This window comes from Lathyrus oleraceus, chromosome 2 (assembly GCF_024323335.1).
Source record: "Lathyrus oleraceus cultivar Zhongwan6 chromosome 2, CAAS_Psat_ZW6_1.0, whole genome shotgun sequence".
NCBI lineage: Eukaryota > Viridiplantae > Streptophyta > Magnoliopsida > Fabales > Fabaceae > Lathyrus > Lathyrus oleraceus.
Window position 1 is genome coordinate 437,044,279 of NC_066580.1, and position 18,949 is coordinate 437,063,227.

Below are 18,949 nucleotides of genomic sequence, written 5' to 3' on the forward strand. Positions count from 1 at the left end.
ATCAATCTGCATTTGCACTTCCTCTTTGATTTTGACCGCCATGTCCGGTCGAGTTCTTCTTAACTTTTGCTTGATCGGTGGGCACTCTGGCCTCAACGGTAAACGATGCTCCACAATATTAGTGTCCAATCCTAGCATGTCTTGGTATAACCAAGCAAACACATCAGTATATTCTCGGAGAAGCTCTATCATCCTCTCTTTGACCTCTGGCGCGAGCAGTGCTCCAACTTTGACTTCTTTTCTATCCTCTTCAGACCCCAAGTTGATTACTTCCATTGGCTCTTTGAATGGCTGGATGGTCTTTTCTTCATTTTCGAGCAGTCTAGAGATTTCATCTGGAATGTTTTCCTCTTCTTCTTCTTCCGCTTCGTACACAGGGAATTCAAAGTTGCAAGAGGGCATAGGGTCATTGGTTTTAATGGATATGTCATGAATTAATCTGCACATGTGATTTTATGCTTGTTTTAGAAACACTAAAAGTGTGAAGTTATGTGCACCTATCTGGAAGTGTTTATTTGCTTTTTTTTAGATTACCATTTTCCAAAAAAAACAACAAAACAATAAAAACAATAATATGGAAACAAAATAACATTTTCATTGATTTAATTCTTGAAACGCAAGCCCAAACATTGTCACTTTCTCCTTAGGCATAACAAAAGGATTTTTTTGAAAAGAAAACAGACAACAAAATATTACTTTGAAATGTGAACAACAACAGGAACATCAACAAAGGTCCAGTTTTGGCAAATTACTCTGTAAGCTATGAAGTCGGTCAGAACATCTTTAGGATTGTCTTCCACAATGGCATTGGCTCCAGCTGGTTCGTCTTCTAACCACGGGATGTATTCAAGTTCTCTATGATGAGGAAAGTAGAAAGGAACATATGCATCTTCCGCCTCAAGATCATATTCAGGATCATCGTTGTAGGGTTCCCATGTTGAATCGTTATCCTCAGTGACAACACTAACTTCTGGCAAAGTGGGATTGATGAACCCTCAATTATGGAAAGTTTCTTTGATTGAACGAACAGATATACTTCCTTCTGCAATCTTCTTGGAAGTAGGAGAAAAGCCTAAACCCTATCGGTGTTTGTTTTCTGGGAGATCCAAAATTGTTCCCCAACCATCGGTTATACCATCATTTACTAGTCGTTGTGCATCCTTGAATGAAAAGATGGATACTCCTCTCTTGATATCTTTGTCAATCAAAGACAGGGATTGGAATTGAGTTCCAACATCTTCTTCAGGTTCAAGATAAGAGAAAGATGATAAGTGACTCACAACCAGTGTTTTCTCCCCACAGACTGTCACTAGCTTCCCGTTCTTCACAAATTTAAGCTTCTAATGCAAAGTGGAAGTGACTGCCCCAGCTTCATGGATCCAATGCCAACCCAATAAACAACTATACACAGCTTCTATGTCCATCACCTGGAATGCTATCTAGAAAATATGAGGTCCGATGGTCATAGGAAGGTTAACTTCTCCAATGATTGTTTTTCGGGAACCATCAAAAGCTTTGACAATAATCCCGCTACTCCTCATAGGAGCACCTTGAAAAGAAATTCTGGAAAGTGTCGACTTCGACATGACATTAAGAGACGAGCCTGTATCAACTAACACACTTGATAAAGAGTCATTCATACAGTTGATTGAGATATTTAGTGCCATGTTATGATTTCTTCCTTCTTTGGGGAGCTCTTCATTACTGAAACTCAAGTTGTTGCAGGTCATGATGTTAGCGACGATACCATCAAATTGTCCAATCGTCACATCATGGTCTACTTAAGCTTGTTCTAATACTTTCTGCAAAGCTTCACGGTGAGCCTCAGAGTTCATCAACAAAGATAACACATATATCTTAGAAGGTGTATGCAGTCATTGTTCCACCATATTGTATTCACTTTGCCTGATGAGCTTCAACACCTCATCATCATCACTTTTCGGATTCATGTTATCAGATTGGCCAACCGGTTCAAAAGGGATCTCAACATGAGCCTGCTTTCCTGCTGCGACATCCTCAGTCCTTTTTGCAAATATACGCCCACTCCTTGTGAATCTACTTACATCAGCGACGTTAACGATGGAGGGTAGAGGAACATCATTTCCATTCTCAATCATTGTAGCATTGTACTTGTAAGGCACGACTTTATCAGATTGGTAGGGAACTGGGCCCGGTAAGTTAATGACCAGAGGAGTCACAGAAGTCTTCCAACTATCATAAGTAATCTGTATAGGCTCGGAGTCGTTGAAATGAGGAACTATAACATTTACTTCATTATCACTATTGACCATATTGACCAGATTATAATCTCTGACTTGATAGGATACAATGTAGCCTTGGTCCATTTGATCCTGGAGATCCATTACAACAGTTAGGCATCCTTGAGAGTTCCTAGAACAAACCCTGCAAGAGGCGTAATTATATGGAGGCACAAAACCATTCTTGCTATATGTATCGTGTTTCTTTACTAAGTTCTCACCCAACAACCGTACATCATAGATCCGAAAACTGCTCGGGCAACCATATACCATGTTAACTGAGGTTGAACCATGTTGCGGTAGAGGATTAACTTGAACATTGGGGTTTATGTCCTTAAATGAAAGGATTCCACTCTTGATGAGCTTCTGAACATCTGACTTTAGACCAAAATAGTTTTCAATGCTATGTCCTGGTGCCCCTTGATGGTAAGCACAAAATTGATCTGCCTTGTACCAATAGGGAAGGTCCTTTGGCACAGGTGGTGGAGACCTTGTCTGGACATGATTTTTAGCTAGCAGTGCAGGAAATAATTCTGTATAGGACATTGGGATAGGATCAAACTATGGCCTTTTTTGAATACGATTTTGATTGTTGAATTGAGAGCGAGCCTGCCGTGGAGGCTGTTGATGTTGTTGATTTGATGGTTGTTGCTGAACATGTTGTTGTTGTTGATGCTGTTGAGGATAATGTTGTTGATGTTGATGCGAGAACTGTGGCTGATAAATTGGCGCTACCATTGGTGGACTAATGATTGGTGAAACGACTGCAACATGTTGATACTTTCTTCTTTGTCTGCCATATGAAACGACACTAACGTCTGATTCTTTCTTTTTGGAGAAATTATTGGCGAATTTCTTAACATAACTATAAGCGCTGACTTCCTTAGTCAAACATCCCTCTCGGACTGCTTCCTCAAGTCGCATGCCCATGTTTACCATCTCGGTGAAATCATTGGATGCACTGGTGATCATGCGGTCATAGTAGAATGAACTCAGAGTTTTCAAAAAGATTTTAGTCATCTCTTTCTCTTCAAGTGGAGGAAAATCTGTGCAGCAATTTCACGCCACCTTTGAGTATATTCCTTGAAACTCTCATTGTCTTTCTGAGAGATGGCCCGGAGTTGATCTCTGTCTGGAGCCATATCCATATTATATTTGTATTGACGAACAAAAGCTTCACAAAGGTCGTTGAAAGTACGAATCTTCACGCCGTCCAAGCCAATGTACCACTAAAGAGCGACACCAGTTAAACTGTCTTGAAAGTAGTGGATCAGAAGTTGATGGTTGTCAGTCTGAGTGGACATCTTCCTATCATACATAACCAAATGACTTTGAGGACATGAATTTCCTTTGTATTTCTCGAAGTCTGGTACTTTGAATTTAGGTGGAATTTGAACATTAGGAACCAAGCATAATTCGGAAGCGGTCTTGCCAAAAAGATCCTTACCTCGAAGAGCGTTGATTTCCCTTTTCATTTCTAAGAACTGATATTGAAATCCCTCTAACCTTTCATTTACTCCCACAACTTCACTTGGAGCAGCGTGAAAAATGTTTTCTTCATTATAAGGAGTTGTATGCACCACATGAGGAGGTACAAACATCACAACAGTTACTACTGGAGCTTCAACATTTTGAGGGCGGTATCCTGTTGGCATATAACCGTGAGGCATGCCCCAAGGGGAACCAGGTGGCATGTGATATTATTGATCATTGACGGCCGCCACTAGAGTGGGCATCGAGACGTTCTCAGAGATTGTTGTTCGTTGCAATGGATCTTTGAGAATTGTTCGATGACTGATTCTGAGCAGCCACCAATGTGTCCATCATAGCAGTAAGCCTTTCCAAACTGTCTTTCAAGGTGATTACTTCCTCCCTGAGCTCTTGGGTTTCTTATTCAAGTTGACTCGTCCTTCTCCGGCAACTGGCTCGAGTATTATACTGGTGATTCAGTTTGACTATTGGAGGGAGAAGACACGTGTAAGTTTCTTGAAATGCAGGAACTTGTGCTTGAATGATGCATGATATGCATATGCAAAAGATGAGTTTTAATTTTTAAGAAACTCAATAATTTACTGCAAATATTATAGAGACAAAATTTGGTATAAGTTGAACAAAAACCTCTTTTTATTAAACATTTGAGGGATTACAAAGGATGAAATACAATTTCAACGATCCTAAACAATACAAGAGGAAAACGACTAAGTCTATGAATCCTAAGGAATTTCATATGTAGAAGGTCCTGCTGCTAGCTGATGCTTCCTTTTCTGCCTCTTTAGCTGAGCATTATCGTTCATAAGCTTGTCGACGATTCCCTTCCAAGCACCTGAGGTGGGAGGTATGCTGGAGTACTCATGAAATGACTGGACTTTAGAGAGAAGTAAACCTTCTTATTCCTCATGTTTCTTCACAGCTTGCTGTTCCAAAATCTCAATCAAATCATCATTCTCCTTTAGCTAGTGCTCCATCTTCATCTTCATATCATTCAAGACATGGTACTTGCCTTCCCAAGTGTCTCTTTCCAATTTTAACCTATCCAAAACTTCTTGAAACTCTTCCCTATTCTCAATAGGAATGGTGGATGATGATGTTATATCAAAAGGGAATTAAGGTTTCTCAAGAGCATAGGGCATCTTAAATTCACTGGCTCTAGCACAAACCCATTGGGTGTAGGGCTCAAAAGTAACACAATTCTTTCTTCCTAATCGGTCTTTTTCTTTCCTGTGAATGTTGCGCCAAGCATGTATGATTCTATCCTTCAGACCGGAACTATCTTCTTCATTGAGGTAAAAGAAACCTGACAACAGAAGGTTATCGGGTTTATCCACCACAGGATATCCTAACTGGCGTATGGCAAGGATAAGGTTGTAGTTAATTCCCCCATGTACACCAAGGAGAGGTACATTAGGAAATTCACCACAACTGTCAATAATTACTCCAACATCATAGGAGGGGTCATACCAATGTATACTCCCTTGATCAATGGACATGAACCTCTGAGACCATCTGAGCTTCTGTGGATTCTCCCTGAAGAGCCTGGATCTGGGTAAGTGAGAAATAAACCACTTATATAGGAGAGTGTCATACCCCAAAATTTGTCCATTAATATTTCAAGGCATTTTTCAGGGCACTCCGACTCATTTTTATGACACTGATCTTAAAGGAACGAAGGCCCAGCTCACGAATGACCCAAACTGGCCTGTTCGCTACACGCTCGCCTAGTGATAACATGAAATTATGTCATATTTTAGGACTTAATTCAATTAAATTTTATCATTATTTATTTCAGTTCACTTTATATCATTAGATATTACGCGGTATTTTCTTCCTATTTGTCTCAGGTGGCTTATTTGGAAGCACAAGTAAAAATGGAGGAAAAGAGGTGCAAAAAGGAGAGAAAACGAACCAAATAGCAAAGCCCAGCCCAAAGTACAACACCGGTGTTGCACCTGTGACGAGCGTCACAGAGGCTGTGACGAGCGTCACGCCTTGCACACCCCTGTGACGGACGTCACACATGGTGTGACGAACGTCACACCATCCCCCTACTTTTTGGGCGCAAGTAACGCCTCAGAGACTTGAAGAGACGTTGAGGAGTGTTGGGCCCTATATCCACGCCATGCAATTAGCCACGTTGAAGACCTTTTGGCAGCAGGCAGTTACTTAATGACACCAATATAAATAGCCACTTTGAAAACCTAAAGCGAGAGAGGCTTTTCCACATTTTTTTTTCTTTGCCGTTTTCACTTTTGCATATTTTCCTTTCCAGCAGCTTAGGCATCGTTTTTCCTACGAGTTCTACACTATTTCCCTTGCAATTTCCTATTTCCTTTTAGCATTTAGTTAATTCCTTTTCGCACAATAGTTTCTACAACGGAAACTATTGTGTACCTTTTTACCGGATCTAACCTTACGTTAGAATCTAGTTTATTTCCCTCGTTTTAATTTGTTGTTTAGTTGAAGAATCCAGGAACAAACCCTACCGGCTTGTGGTGGAGTGTTCAGGACTACTGTTTAACTTATTCCAAGTAACCCTAAAGGAAACCCTGAAGGAAAAGTCGGCGGCACCGCTCAATTCGATCCGATCGGCCAATTCAAGATTGCAATTCAATTGCAAACAGGTTTGCGTTACTATCGCCGTTTTATGTTCCGAATTCACATGTGATACCATAATTGAATGCATAAATATATTTGAGGTTTTACATGTGGACTTAAGTATGCCTGGATACCTTGAATTGTTGTAATGGATGCCGTTGTTTTTTCGCTCTGTTTTGATCTCTGCCCAACTGACCTGTTTTATCATAACCATGCTCTGTTTACCTGATACTATTACTGCTTTGGTGCAACTCTTGATTGCATCCTGATTGGTATTCTAACCCGTTTGCTGAATTTTGTAAAGGCTCACATATCCCAGGAAAAGATTGTTGTTTAGGTCTTCCACTTTATTTGTGGGATACCCTTATGAAGATCCACCCTAAATTGCTTAATTAATTTTAATGTATTAATTTTAATGTATTGATTTTAATGTGGAGATTCATCCTAATCACCTAATTGACTTTAAAATATGACCTTTAAATATGTGATCTTGGACCTCTCTTTTGCCTTACAATATTACGGTATTACGGTCATGTCCCGCGAATGTGGGGATACCCTTAGCAAAGACCCCTCGATTAAATCATCATGTCCCTTTAAAATAAATCATAGTCCCTCGGATGTTGCCTTCGAATATATGATTTTGTCCCTCGATGACCCTTCGGTGTAGCCTACGGTTAAATGATGATCGTCCCTTCGAATGCTAAGGTATCCTTACAACTGTTGCCTTCAATGACCTATCGATGACCCTACGATGACCCTTTTACATCCAAAGGATAAAACTACTTACTTCTCAATAGTAAGGACAGTTTTACCCTCACAAGGATGGGAAATGCCCATAACGACCTTAGGAAGGTATAACTCTCAATTACTGGATCATAACCTAAAACATTTTCCACCCTCACACTTTGCAAGTCCTAGAAAATCACCACTTGGTATACATTCATACTAGAATCATTACCAAGTTATATTTTTCTAAACTGTTTTCCAAAATCAAACGAGATAAATACTTTGTATACATTCATACGAGAATCATTACAAAGTTGAACTCTCTTTTCGAAACATTTTTAAACAATTCACCAACACTTTTCAGACAAAAATATAAGTGATCCAGCAATTAAGAGCCCATGGATAACCATGGATACAAAGGGTGCTAACACCTTCCCTTTGTATAATGTACCTCCCGAACCCAAAATCTTTTGAGGTCTTTCCTGTTCTTTTCCACCTTTCCTTATTGGATAAAAGAAAAGTCGGTGGCGACTCTTGCTATCCGCGACATTGCGATAAAAAGCAAAACACCCCAAGTCAGTTCACCGTATGACAGAACTGGCGACTCTGCTGGGGACACTTTAAAAAGAGAGGTTACCTTAAAAACAAGATCACTTATTCCAAATTGTCTGATTTACTTTTAAGGGATTGCTTGGGTATTTTTGAGTGAAAGATCCTACACCCGGATCTAGTGTACCTTAGGTAAGTAGCAATAGATCATCGCGACTATCCGGCGTATACTGGAATGGTTAAAATGATGGCTACGGTTAATGTGACACTTTGGATGTCCTGATGTTCCTCATGTTTACTTGAGGAAAAATTTGGCATCTGCGTGGTGTCATCAAAGCATTAACCAGACCTTTAGAACCCTAATTGACTCATCCTAGCCATTAGAAAGTAGTGAGATAACTGACTTCGGTTCCGACTGGGGTTGGTTGAGACTCGATACTACACTCTTTGAGATTGGACTTTAGGGAAGCTTCGGTCAACCACTTGGTGTTGCACTGAAGTGGACTTAAGGAAAGGTCAATGATTTGAGATCCTTCTAGAACCCGGTTACTATTCTAGGACAGGTTGAACCAACTAAACTTCAGTGGGGAGGGTACTTACCTATGGAACTCATGCAAGCCTTAAAACCTAGGAATGATGGTTGTGTGACTTGCTTGTGCTTGTTATTTATTTAACCTCATAACATCATAACATCATAACATCATGACATCATAACATTGAACTAACCATTTCAAGGACTTAGGGATTTAACTTTGCTCTGTTTTGTATGAAAAAAAAAACAAAAACAAAAAAACAAAAAAAAACAAAAAAAAAAAACAAAAAAAAAGTTTCCCTTTTCGGTAGTTTATGCAAAGTTAAATTCCAAAAGGCCTTGAAAACATTTCATGCATTGCATAGCATAACATAGCATAACAGGTACTCTAAAGGGATCAGTGTTCTCACGGTTTTCCTCCAAACAGAAAAATGGACCTCGAACAAACTGTCAAGGATCTCCATGCTCAGAATGCTCAACTCCAGGAGATGATCTTGAACTTATCCAGGGGGCAGGAGGAACTGAAAGCTCTCTTGCTCGAGAAAAAGAAAGACAAGAAAGCTGTGAGTTACATTAACCCGGGAAGAAGGCTTAAAGGACAGGCTGCGGGAATCAAAATCAGAATTCCGAAGGATCAAGAAGAGGAAACAGAGACAGATTCAGAAGATGAGAATGCTGATCCTTTCAACCCTGAGGATGACGATGAAGATTACGAGAATGAACAGTACTCTCCAAAAGATGGCAAGTACAAGTTGCTGGAAGAACGCATGCTAGCTATGGAAGGTCGGAAGGCGCCCGGTCTGGATTTTGAAAGTTTGGGTCTAGTCTCCGATGTGATCATTCCTCGCAAATTCAAGGTCCCCGCTTTCACTCAGTATGATGGGGCATCTTGTCCTCAGATGCATCTGAGAGCTTATGTGAGAAAGATTCATCCGCATACCACTGACAGGAAGCTATGGATCCATTTCTTCCAAGAGAGTCTGTCTGGCACACAATTGGAGTGGTATTATCAGCTCGAGAGCTCTGACATCCACACATGGACTGATTTAGCAACTGCTTTCTATAAACAGTACCAGTATAATTCTGAACTAGCGCCTACTCGGCTACAGTTGCAGAATATGACTATGGGATCTAAAGAAAGTTTCAAAGAATATGCTCAAAAGTGGAGAGATTTGGCTGGCAGAGTCAAACCCCCTATGACTGATCGAGAATTAGTGGACATGTTCATGAGCACACTGACTGGCCCATTCTACAGCCATCTATTGAGGAGTTCCTCATTGGGTTCACTGAACTTATATTAACAGGTGAACATGTTGAAAGTGGCATTCGAAGTGGGAAGATACAGGCGACTATCTTTGATCCTCCGGAGACTCCTAATGGCATCACTGCCCCTCTGCCTAATCATGACGAGACCGTCAATGCTGTGGAAGATACTGATAACGATTATGACTTGGATAGCTGGATTTTCCCAACAATTGGTGACGGACCCAATAATTGGAAGGCTGAAGACACTATCCCGATTTCCTTTAGTCAGGAGTAATTGTTATTGCTATTTTTGTGTTTCAAAGCATTGTGTCTATACCCGGGGCATAATAGCTAATTTTTCAAGGGTTTTGTCATTTCATAAGCATATTCATATTCAATAAATCCATGGACTTTTTGCATTCAAATATTGCGCTCTTTATCTTTCCTGTCATTTTTTTCAAAACAAGCTATGTTTTCTTGCACACACGCACGTAACAGTTTTCCGATCCATATCCACTCTGGATCTTGTTGATAATAGTTCTGCTACTGTTCATTATGACTTTGAAAATCCGATCTACCAAGCCGAGGATGGAAGCGAGGAAGATTGTGAAGTCCCTGGTGAACTTGTCAGACTGTTACTACAAGAAGAAAAGACCATACAGCCGCAGGAGGAATCAATTGAAATTGCAATGGGTACTGAAATAGACAAGAAAGAAGCCAGAGGTTTCTTGGGGCACTCGAATTACATTGCCCGATTCATCCCACATTTGACTGCTACCTGCAAACCCATCTTCAAATTACCAAAAAAGAAAAATCAAGAGATGGTATGGAATGATGAATGACAAAATCAAGAAATATCTCCAAGAACCTCCAATTCTAATGCTACTAGTTGAAGGAAGACCTCTAATCATGTATTTGACCGTGTTAGAAAATTCAATAGGGTGTGCTGGGGCAACATGACGAGTCTGGTCGAAAAGAGCATGTCATACACTGCCTTAGCAAAAGGTACCGACTGTGAAACAAGATACTCACTGCTCGAGAGAACTTGCTGTGCTTTGGCCTGGGCTGCTCGCCGACTAAGACAGTATATGTTGAATCATACCACTTTGTTGATTTCTAAGATGGATCCCATCAAATACATATTCGAGAAACCTGCCCTCTCCGGAAGAATAGCAAGATGGCAGATGATCTTAACAGAGTACGATATCCAGTATACTACCCAGAAAGCAATCAAAGGAAGCGTGCTAGCTGATCATCTGGCTCATCAAGCGGTGGACGAGTACCAATCTATGAATTTTGAGTTTCCAGATGAGGATGTCATGCTTGTCACTGATTATGAAAAACCTAGACCGGATGAAGGACCCGAATGGGGATCCCGATGGACGATGGTTTTTGATGGGTCTTCTAATGCATTGGGCAATGGTGTTGGTGTGGTAATCATTTCTCCCGAGGGTTACCATACGCCTTTCACTGCTAGACTATGTTTTCATTGTACCAATAATATGGCTGAGTATGAAGCATGTATTTTGGGACTCAAGGCTGCTATAGACCGGTGGGTCAGATTTTTGAGTGTGTACGGAGACTCAGCATTAGTAATCAGTCAGATCAAAGGAGAATGGGACACTAAGCATCCGAATCTCATCCCTTACCGAGAACTGGTGATGACATTAATCCCATACTTTGAAGAGATAACATTCGAACATATCCCACGAGAAGAGAACCAGTTGGCAGACGCATTAGCTACCATGTCATCTATGTTCAGAGTCAGATGGGACAATGAAGCTCCCAGGATCACCATTGGACGGTTAGATGAACCAGCATACTGTTATGAACTTAACACTGAGAAGGTACCGGAGAAACCTTGGTTCCACGACGTAAGAAGATATTTAGAAGCTCAGGAATACCCTGAAGGGGCATCCATCAATGACAGAAAATTCCTGAGGAAGTTCTCCGCTAAATTCTTTCTGAGTAACGGAGTATTATACAAACGTAATCATGATTCGACTCTGCTTCGCTGTGTGGATAAAAAGGAAGCAGAAAGGATTATGGAAGACATGCATGACGGTATTTTTGGGACTCATTCTAATGGACATACAATGGCCAAGAAGATTCTGAGATCAGGGTATTATTGGTCTACCATGGAAGCGGATTGCCACCATCACTCCAGAACCTGTCACAAGTGTCAGATCTATGCGGACAAAGTACATGTGCCTCCTGCTCCATTAAACGTGTTGACAGCTCCTTGGCCCTTTGCAATGTGGGGCATCGATATGATCGGAGAGATTAAACCTACGACTTCTAATGGACATCGCTTCATTCTCGTCGCTATTGATTACTTCACAAAGTGGGTAGAGGCAGCCTCATTCGCTTCTGTCACCAAGAATGTGGTGGCACGGTTCATCAAGAATAGTCTTATTTGTCGATATGGCATCCCTGAAAGAATTATCACTGATAATGGTACTAATTTGAACAACAAGATGATTACTGAACTCTGCACGCAGTTCAAAATTAAGCACCATAACTCCTCTCCGTACCGGCCAAAGATGAATGGCGCCGTAGAGGCTGCTAATAAGAACATCAAGAAGATCATACAAAAGATGACAGTAACGTACAAAGGCTGGCATGAGATGTTACCGTTTGCTCTTCACGGTTATCGCACTTCAGTACGCACTTCGACAGGGGCAACTCCTTTCTCTTTAGTCTACGGAATGGAAGCCGTTTTACCAGTGGAAGTTCAGATTCCCTCCCTAAGGATCATGAAAGAGGCGGGTTTAGGCGAGGATGAATGGATTCAGACTCGGCTCGATCAGATAAATTTGATTGATGAGAAGAGACTTGCGGCTGTTTGTCACGGGCAGATATATCAGAAACGCATGACCCAGGCGTTTAACAAAAGAGTCAAGAGACAGGTGTATCAAATTGGCGACTTGGTGGTAAAGCGCATCATTCTACCACAAGGTGATCCCAGAGGCAAATGGACTCCCACATACGAAGGGCCATTTGTAGTTAAGAAGGTATTCTCTGGTGGAGCCATGATACTTGCTACGATGGATGGCGAAGACTTCCCACATCCCGTGAACGCAGACATAGTTAAAAAATACTACGCATAAAAGAGACCCACTAGGTCGACGTACCTAGGCAAAAGTAAGGGCATCCCGGCGAACCAAAAAGGTTCGGGCAAAAATTAGGGATAAACATATAAAAATGTACACCCGGCAAGTCGAAAACCTGAAAAGGCGGCTTGGGCAAAAAAGGGTATCCTGGTGGACTGAAAACCTGAAAAGGCGGTCCAGGCAAAAATTAGGGATTAAAGCGTATGACTATGTCCCGTTCTCAGACAGCTTCATCCAAGTTCAAGGGGCTAAACAAGCCAATCACTTCTATCCGACAGCAGGAGATGAGATGCTTGAAGACATAATGACAGTAGTGGAATTAGAATCGATAGGACTTTTTCTGCATAGCTTTCTCTTTGTTTGCCTGACGATTTCCTCTTACTAGGATTTCTGTCTCCTTGTATACAAATTGCCTGTTTATAGGCCCTCTTTCAAATCAATATAATTTTGTTTCCAAAAAGATGATTTCATTTTTACTTTTCTGTTTTGTTTGCATAAGCGTCCATTGATTTAATTTGAATTGATTTATGCATTTGAATATGATCAAGGTTTACAAAAAAAAAATGCGTGCATAAAATAGAAATAGCGATTACTACTAGGCTTCAGGATCAAGGAGAAGGTCTAATCATGCTTCCCAATGAATCCGTTGCTAATCCTATTCCCCAGCAAAGCCAGTTATTCCCCAGAAGAAATAGGCATCACTAGACAAATGGGTCATCTCTTCCACCCCCAGCCAGGCTTCTGTTGAACGTTTCTGCCATCAGACAGAAATCAAGTATCCCCCCAGCTAAGAAAGGACCATCAATACAAATATCTCCGACCAGAAGACTGAGATTTATTTCCCCAATAGAGTCCCCTGGAAGAACGTTTCAGACACATAGTGCATTCATTACATCATTTCACATCGCATACCTACATACAATTTTCATTCCGCATCATATAAATTACATCATTTCATAACATGCACATGTATACAATGCTCTCATTTATTCCAGACGCATAATTCACTCATTTCATCACTTCACAGCACACACATGCATACAACATTTGCATCTCATGCATCATGACATGGCATGAAGCTAACTTTATTCTTCCAGGTTAATTATCCTCTTGATACAATCAAAACAAAGGTCCATTCAGACGGACATCTTTATCAATTACATTCAAGATTTAACTATATCCCTCAGATACTGCCTAGCGTACGGTATATTCCGAGGTGTAGTCTAGCATACGACTACTTTCTTCTTCAGATACATCTTTCAGATATACTCCATGTCAACATTCATTCTGACATCCTCCTAACGATGGCATCTGTGAGCCCATCCCAGACATTTATTGCAAATACAGCATACACAAATACTATCAGAGTCAGCCTAACGTACGGTTCATTCTGATTCAGCTCAACATATAACTCCTTCCCCTCAGATACGATCTAACGGACGATCCATTCTGATCTTCAAATAACTCAAAGACAGTCTAATGTACGACCAAGTTAGACCTTCAAATCTTCAAATACCACTCAAAGACAGTCTGATGTACGACCAAGTTAGACCTTCAAATCTTCAAATACCACTCAAAGACAGTCTAATGTACGACCAAGTTAGACCTTCAAATCCTCAGATTCTGCTTAGAGATAGTCTAATGTACGACCAAGTTAGACCTTCAAGTCAGATTCTGCAGTGACAGTCTAATGTACGACCAAGTTAGACCTTCAAGTCAGATTCTGCAAAGATAGTCTAATGTACGACCAAGTTAGACCTTCAAGTCAGATTCTGCAGTGACAGTCTAATGTACGACCAAGTTAGACCTTCAAGTCAGATTCTGCAAATACAGTCTAATGTACGACCAAGTTAGACCTTCCAGTCATCAAATGCAGTCTAATGTACGACCAAGTTAGACCTTCCAGTCATCAAATACAGTCTAATGTACGACCAAGTTAGACCTTCCAGTCATCAGATACAGTCTAATGTACAACCAAGTTAGACCAGATTCTGCTCAGTGACAGTCTAATGTACGACCAAGTTAGACCGTCAAGTCTTCGGATTCTGCCCAGATACAGTCTAATGTACGACCAAGTTAGACCAGATTCTGCTCAGTGACAGTCTAATGTACGACCAAGTTAGACTGTTAAGTCCTCGGATTCTGCCCGAATACAGTCTAATGTACGACCCAGTTAGATCTTCATCTCCTCAGATGCTACCTAGTGTACGGTACATTTCTGAAGTGTAGTCTAGCACACGACTACACCCTTTCATCATCAGACACAGCCTAACGGACGACTCATCCTACAACTCCAATACGGTCTAGCATAAGACCCATTTGGATCTTCAACTCAGATACGATCTAGCATACGATCCGGTCTGATCTTCCATCCCCAGTGAAATCACCCGCTTAATGGAGGCTCATTCCGCAACTTGGATAAGATCTAGTGTACAATCCATTCTGATCTTTCCTCCCCAGCAAGGTCATCCGCCTAATGAACAACTCACTCTGGTATTCAGATACGGTCTAGCGTGTGATCCATTCTGATTCTTTATCCCCAGCAGCGTATAACACACTCTGACTCCCCGGCGAAGTCGACAGCATAATAGAGGACTCACTATACGGTCTAACATACGACCCGGTATGACACCCACGTCTTCAGATATCGTCTAATGAACGACGCACCCTGAAGTTCTCATCATCAAATTCCCTGGATGGCATCTTTAAGCCCATCTCCATCAAGACTAGCTCCTGATTGACAAGCGCAAATTTTTGGGCATTTTAGTGTTCAATAATCTTCCACCTCCAGACCACGAATGGCGTACATACCATTCTGACTCTCTCGGTTCAAGAATATTGAACAGGGGCAGCTGTCATACCCCAAAATTTGCCCATTAATATTTCAAGGCATTTTTCAGGGCACTCCGACTCATTTTTATGACACTGATCTTAAAGGAACGAAGGCCCAGCTCACGAATGACCCAAACTGGCCTGTTCGCTACACGCTCGCCTAGTGATAACATGAAATTATGTCATATTTTAGGACTTAATTCAATTAAATTTTATCATTATTTATTTCAGTTCACTTTATATCATTAGATATTACGCGGTATTTTCTTCCTATTTGTCTCAGGTGGCTTATTTGGAAGCACAAGTAAAAATGGAGGAAAAGAGGTGCAAAAAGGAGAGAAAACGAACCAAATAGCAAAGCCCAGCCCAAAGTACAACACCGGTGTTGCACCTGTGACGAGCGTCACAGAGGCAGTGACGAGCGTCACGCCTTGCACACCCCTGTGACGGACGTCACACATGGTGTGACGAACGTCACACCATCCCCCTACTTTTTGGGCGCAAGTAACGCCTCAGAGACTTGAAGAGACGTTGAGGAGTGTTGGGCCCTATATCCACGCCATGCAATTAGCCACGTTGAAGACCTTTTGGCAGCAGGCAGTTACTTAATGACACCAATATAAATAGCCACTTTGAAAACCTAAAGCGAGAGAGGCTTTTCCACATTTTTTTTTCTTTGCCGTTTTCACTTTTGCATATTTTCCTTTCCAGCAGCTTAGGCATCGTTTTTCCTACGAGTTCTACACTATTTCCCTTGCAATTTCCTATTTCCTTTTAGCATTTAGTTAATTCCTTTTCGCACAATAGTTTCTACAACGGAAACTATTGTGTACCTTTTTACCGGATCTAACCTTACGTTAGGATCTAGTTTATTTCCCTCGTTTTAATTTGTTGTTTAGTTGAAGAATCCAGGAACAAACCCTACCGGCTTGTGGTGGAGTGTTCAGGACTACTGTTTAACTTATTCCAAGTAACCCTAAAGGAAACCCTGAAGGAAAAGCCGGCGGCACCGCTCAATTCGATCCGATCGGCCAATTCAAGATTGCAATTCAATTGCAAACAGGTTTGCGTTACTATCGCCGCTTTATGTTCCGAATTCACATGTGATACCATAATTGAATGCATAAATATATTTGAGGTTTTGCATGTGGACTTAAGTATGCCTGGATACCTTGAATTGTTGTAATGGATGCCGTTGTTTTTTCGCTCTGTTTTGATCTCTGCCCAACTGACCTGTTTTATCATAACCATGCTCTGTTTACCTGATACTATTACTGCTTTGGTGCAACTCTTGATTGCATCCTGATTGGTATTCTAACCCGTTTGCTGAATTTTGTAAAGGCTCACATATCCCAGGAAAAGATTGCTGTTTAGGTCTTCCACTTTATTTGTGGGATACCCTTATGAAGATCCACCCTAAATTGCTTAATTAATTTTAATGTATTAATTTTAATGTATTAATTTTAATGTATTGATTTTAATGTGGAGATTCATCCTAATCACCTAATTGACTTTAAAATATGACCTTTAAATATGTGATCTTGGACCTCTCTTTTGCCTTACGATATTACGGTATTACGGTCATGTCCCGCGAATGTGGGGATACCCTTAGCAAAGACCCCTCGATTAAATCATCATGTCCCTTTAAAATAAATCATAGTCCCTCGGATGTTGCCTTCGAATATATGATTTTGTCCCTCGATGACCCTTCGGTGTAGCCTACGGTTAAATGATGATCGTTCCTTCGAATGCTAAGGTATCCTTACAACTGTTGCCTTCAATGACCTATCGATGACCCTACGATGACCCTTTTACATCCAAAGGATAAAACTACTTACTTCTCAATAGTAAGGACAGTTTTACCCTCACAAGGATGGGAAATGCCCATAACGACCTTAGGAAGGTATAACTCTCAATTACTGGATCATAACCTAAAACATTTTCCACCCTCACACTTTGCAAGTCCTAGAAAATCACCACTTGGTATACATTCATACTAGAATCATTACCAAGTTATATTTTTCTAAACTGTTTTCCAAAATCAAACGAGATAAATACTTTGTATACATTCATACGAGAATCATTACAAAGTTGAACTCTCTTTTCGAAACATTTTTAAACAATTCACCAACACTTTTCAGACAAAAATATAAGTGATCCAGCAATTAAGAGCCCATGGATAACCATGGATACAAAGGGTGCTAACACCTTCCCTTTGTATAATGTACCTCCCGAACCCAAAATCTTTTGAGGTCTTTCCTGTTCTTTTCCACCTTTCCTTATTGGATAAAAGAAAAGTCGGTGGCGACTCTTGCTATCCGCGACATTGCGATAAAAAGCAAAACACCCCAAGTCAGTTCACCGTATGACAGAGAGGTTCATAACAAAGAATGGTTCCACCACTTTTCTTTGTCCTGTGATGGATAGAAAGGTATGTATCTCCAAGTAATGTGGGTACTGGGTTACCAATTAAGAAGATTTGTATATCATTAACATCCACAAAGTCATCAATGTTTGGGAAGAACACAATTCCATAAATGAGTAGAGCAAAAATGGCTTCAAAGGCATCTCTATTATCCGCTTTTGCAAAGATAAAGGCTTTCTCCAACAGGAATCTATAGGTTAGACCTAGAATCCATCCTTTTTTAGTGAAGTTGGCCTTCACAACAGACATTTCTAGGTGAATTGCTTCTGCAATAGCTGCTGATGTAGGGGTCTTTTCTGAACCACTAAATGGTAATTTATTAGAGACTGGCAAACCGAACCAATAAGAGTATTCTTCTAGAGTAGGCATAAGTTGGTAGTCTGGATATGTGAAGCAATGGTAGAGTGGATCATAAAACTGTACCAGGGTGTTGAGTACTCCATCTTCAACCTTGGTCTTCATGATACCCATAAGTCTTCCATACTGAGCTCTGAAATCCTTTGGACTAACTATCATAGAACCAAGCTTCTTCAACTCTGTTAAGTCAGGACATTTGAAAGTGTATTTCTTGGTATTCCTCCTTCCAAGTTCCATTTTACCTATCGATATTTGCAAAAGAAAACTATTGAGTTTCTTGGTTTTTATGCAAAAGGTTTTTATGGATGCATGAGTGCATGAATGAATGTTTCACAAATACGAGTTTAGGGTTTTGACATTAAGCATGGAGCCAAGGGTCTAACCATCCCACAATGTATGAACTAATAGGTTTATTTTGTACTTGTAGAATAAGGTTCTAAAGTGGTCCCCAGAGTCATAGATCCATCTTTCGGATATTATTGGTTTAACGAATTGCTCACAGACCAATAATATTCTCAAGAGAAACTCGTCTGAGTGTAGCATCGCATAACAATTAACTCATATCTTACACCTGGATAATCTCCGCACTACATCCTAAAAAGGCTTAGAGGGGTTGAAAGGGTTCTAAAGGTCCTCAGTTTCTTAGACTCCTAGATCGAAGATAATAATGCCACTACGATTTACTCGTAACAACAAATATTACCATAAAAGGGGTCTCCAATGAGCGGGGTTATATCATATGTTAATTATGCTTAGGATTACTCCAGACATGTAACTTTGATTATACCACCATCCTATCTTATTTGTATTCTTTAATCCA

General features: G+C 40.6%; 1 protein-coding gene across 1 annotated transcript; it reads right to left on the minus strand.

The window, feature by feature from the left end:
• Positions 1-17,700: 17,700 nt before the first annotated feature.
• LOC127123593 (uncharacterized) lies at positions 17,701-18,366 on the minus strand. Its single transcript, XM_051053797.1, has one exon. It carries the CDS (start codon positions 18,364-18,366, stop codon positions 17,701-17,703), a length of 666 nt encoding a protein of 221 aa, XP_050909754.1.
• Positions 18,367-18,949: the final 583 nt, after the last annotated feature.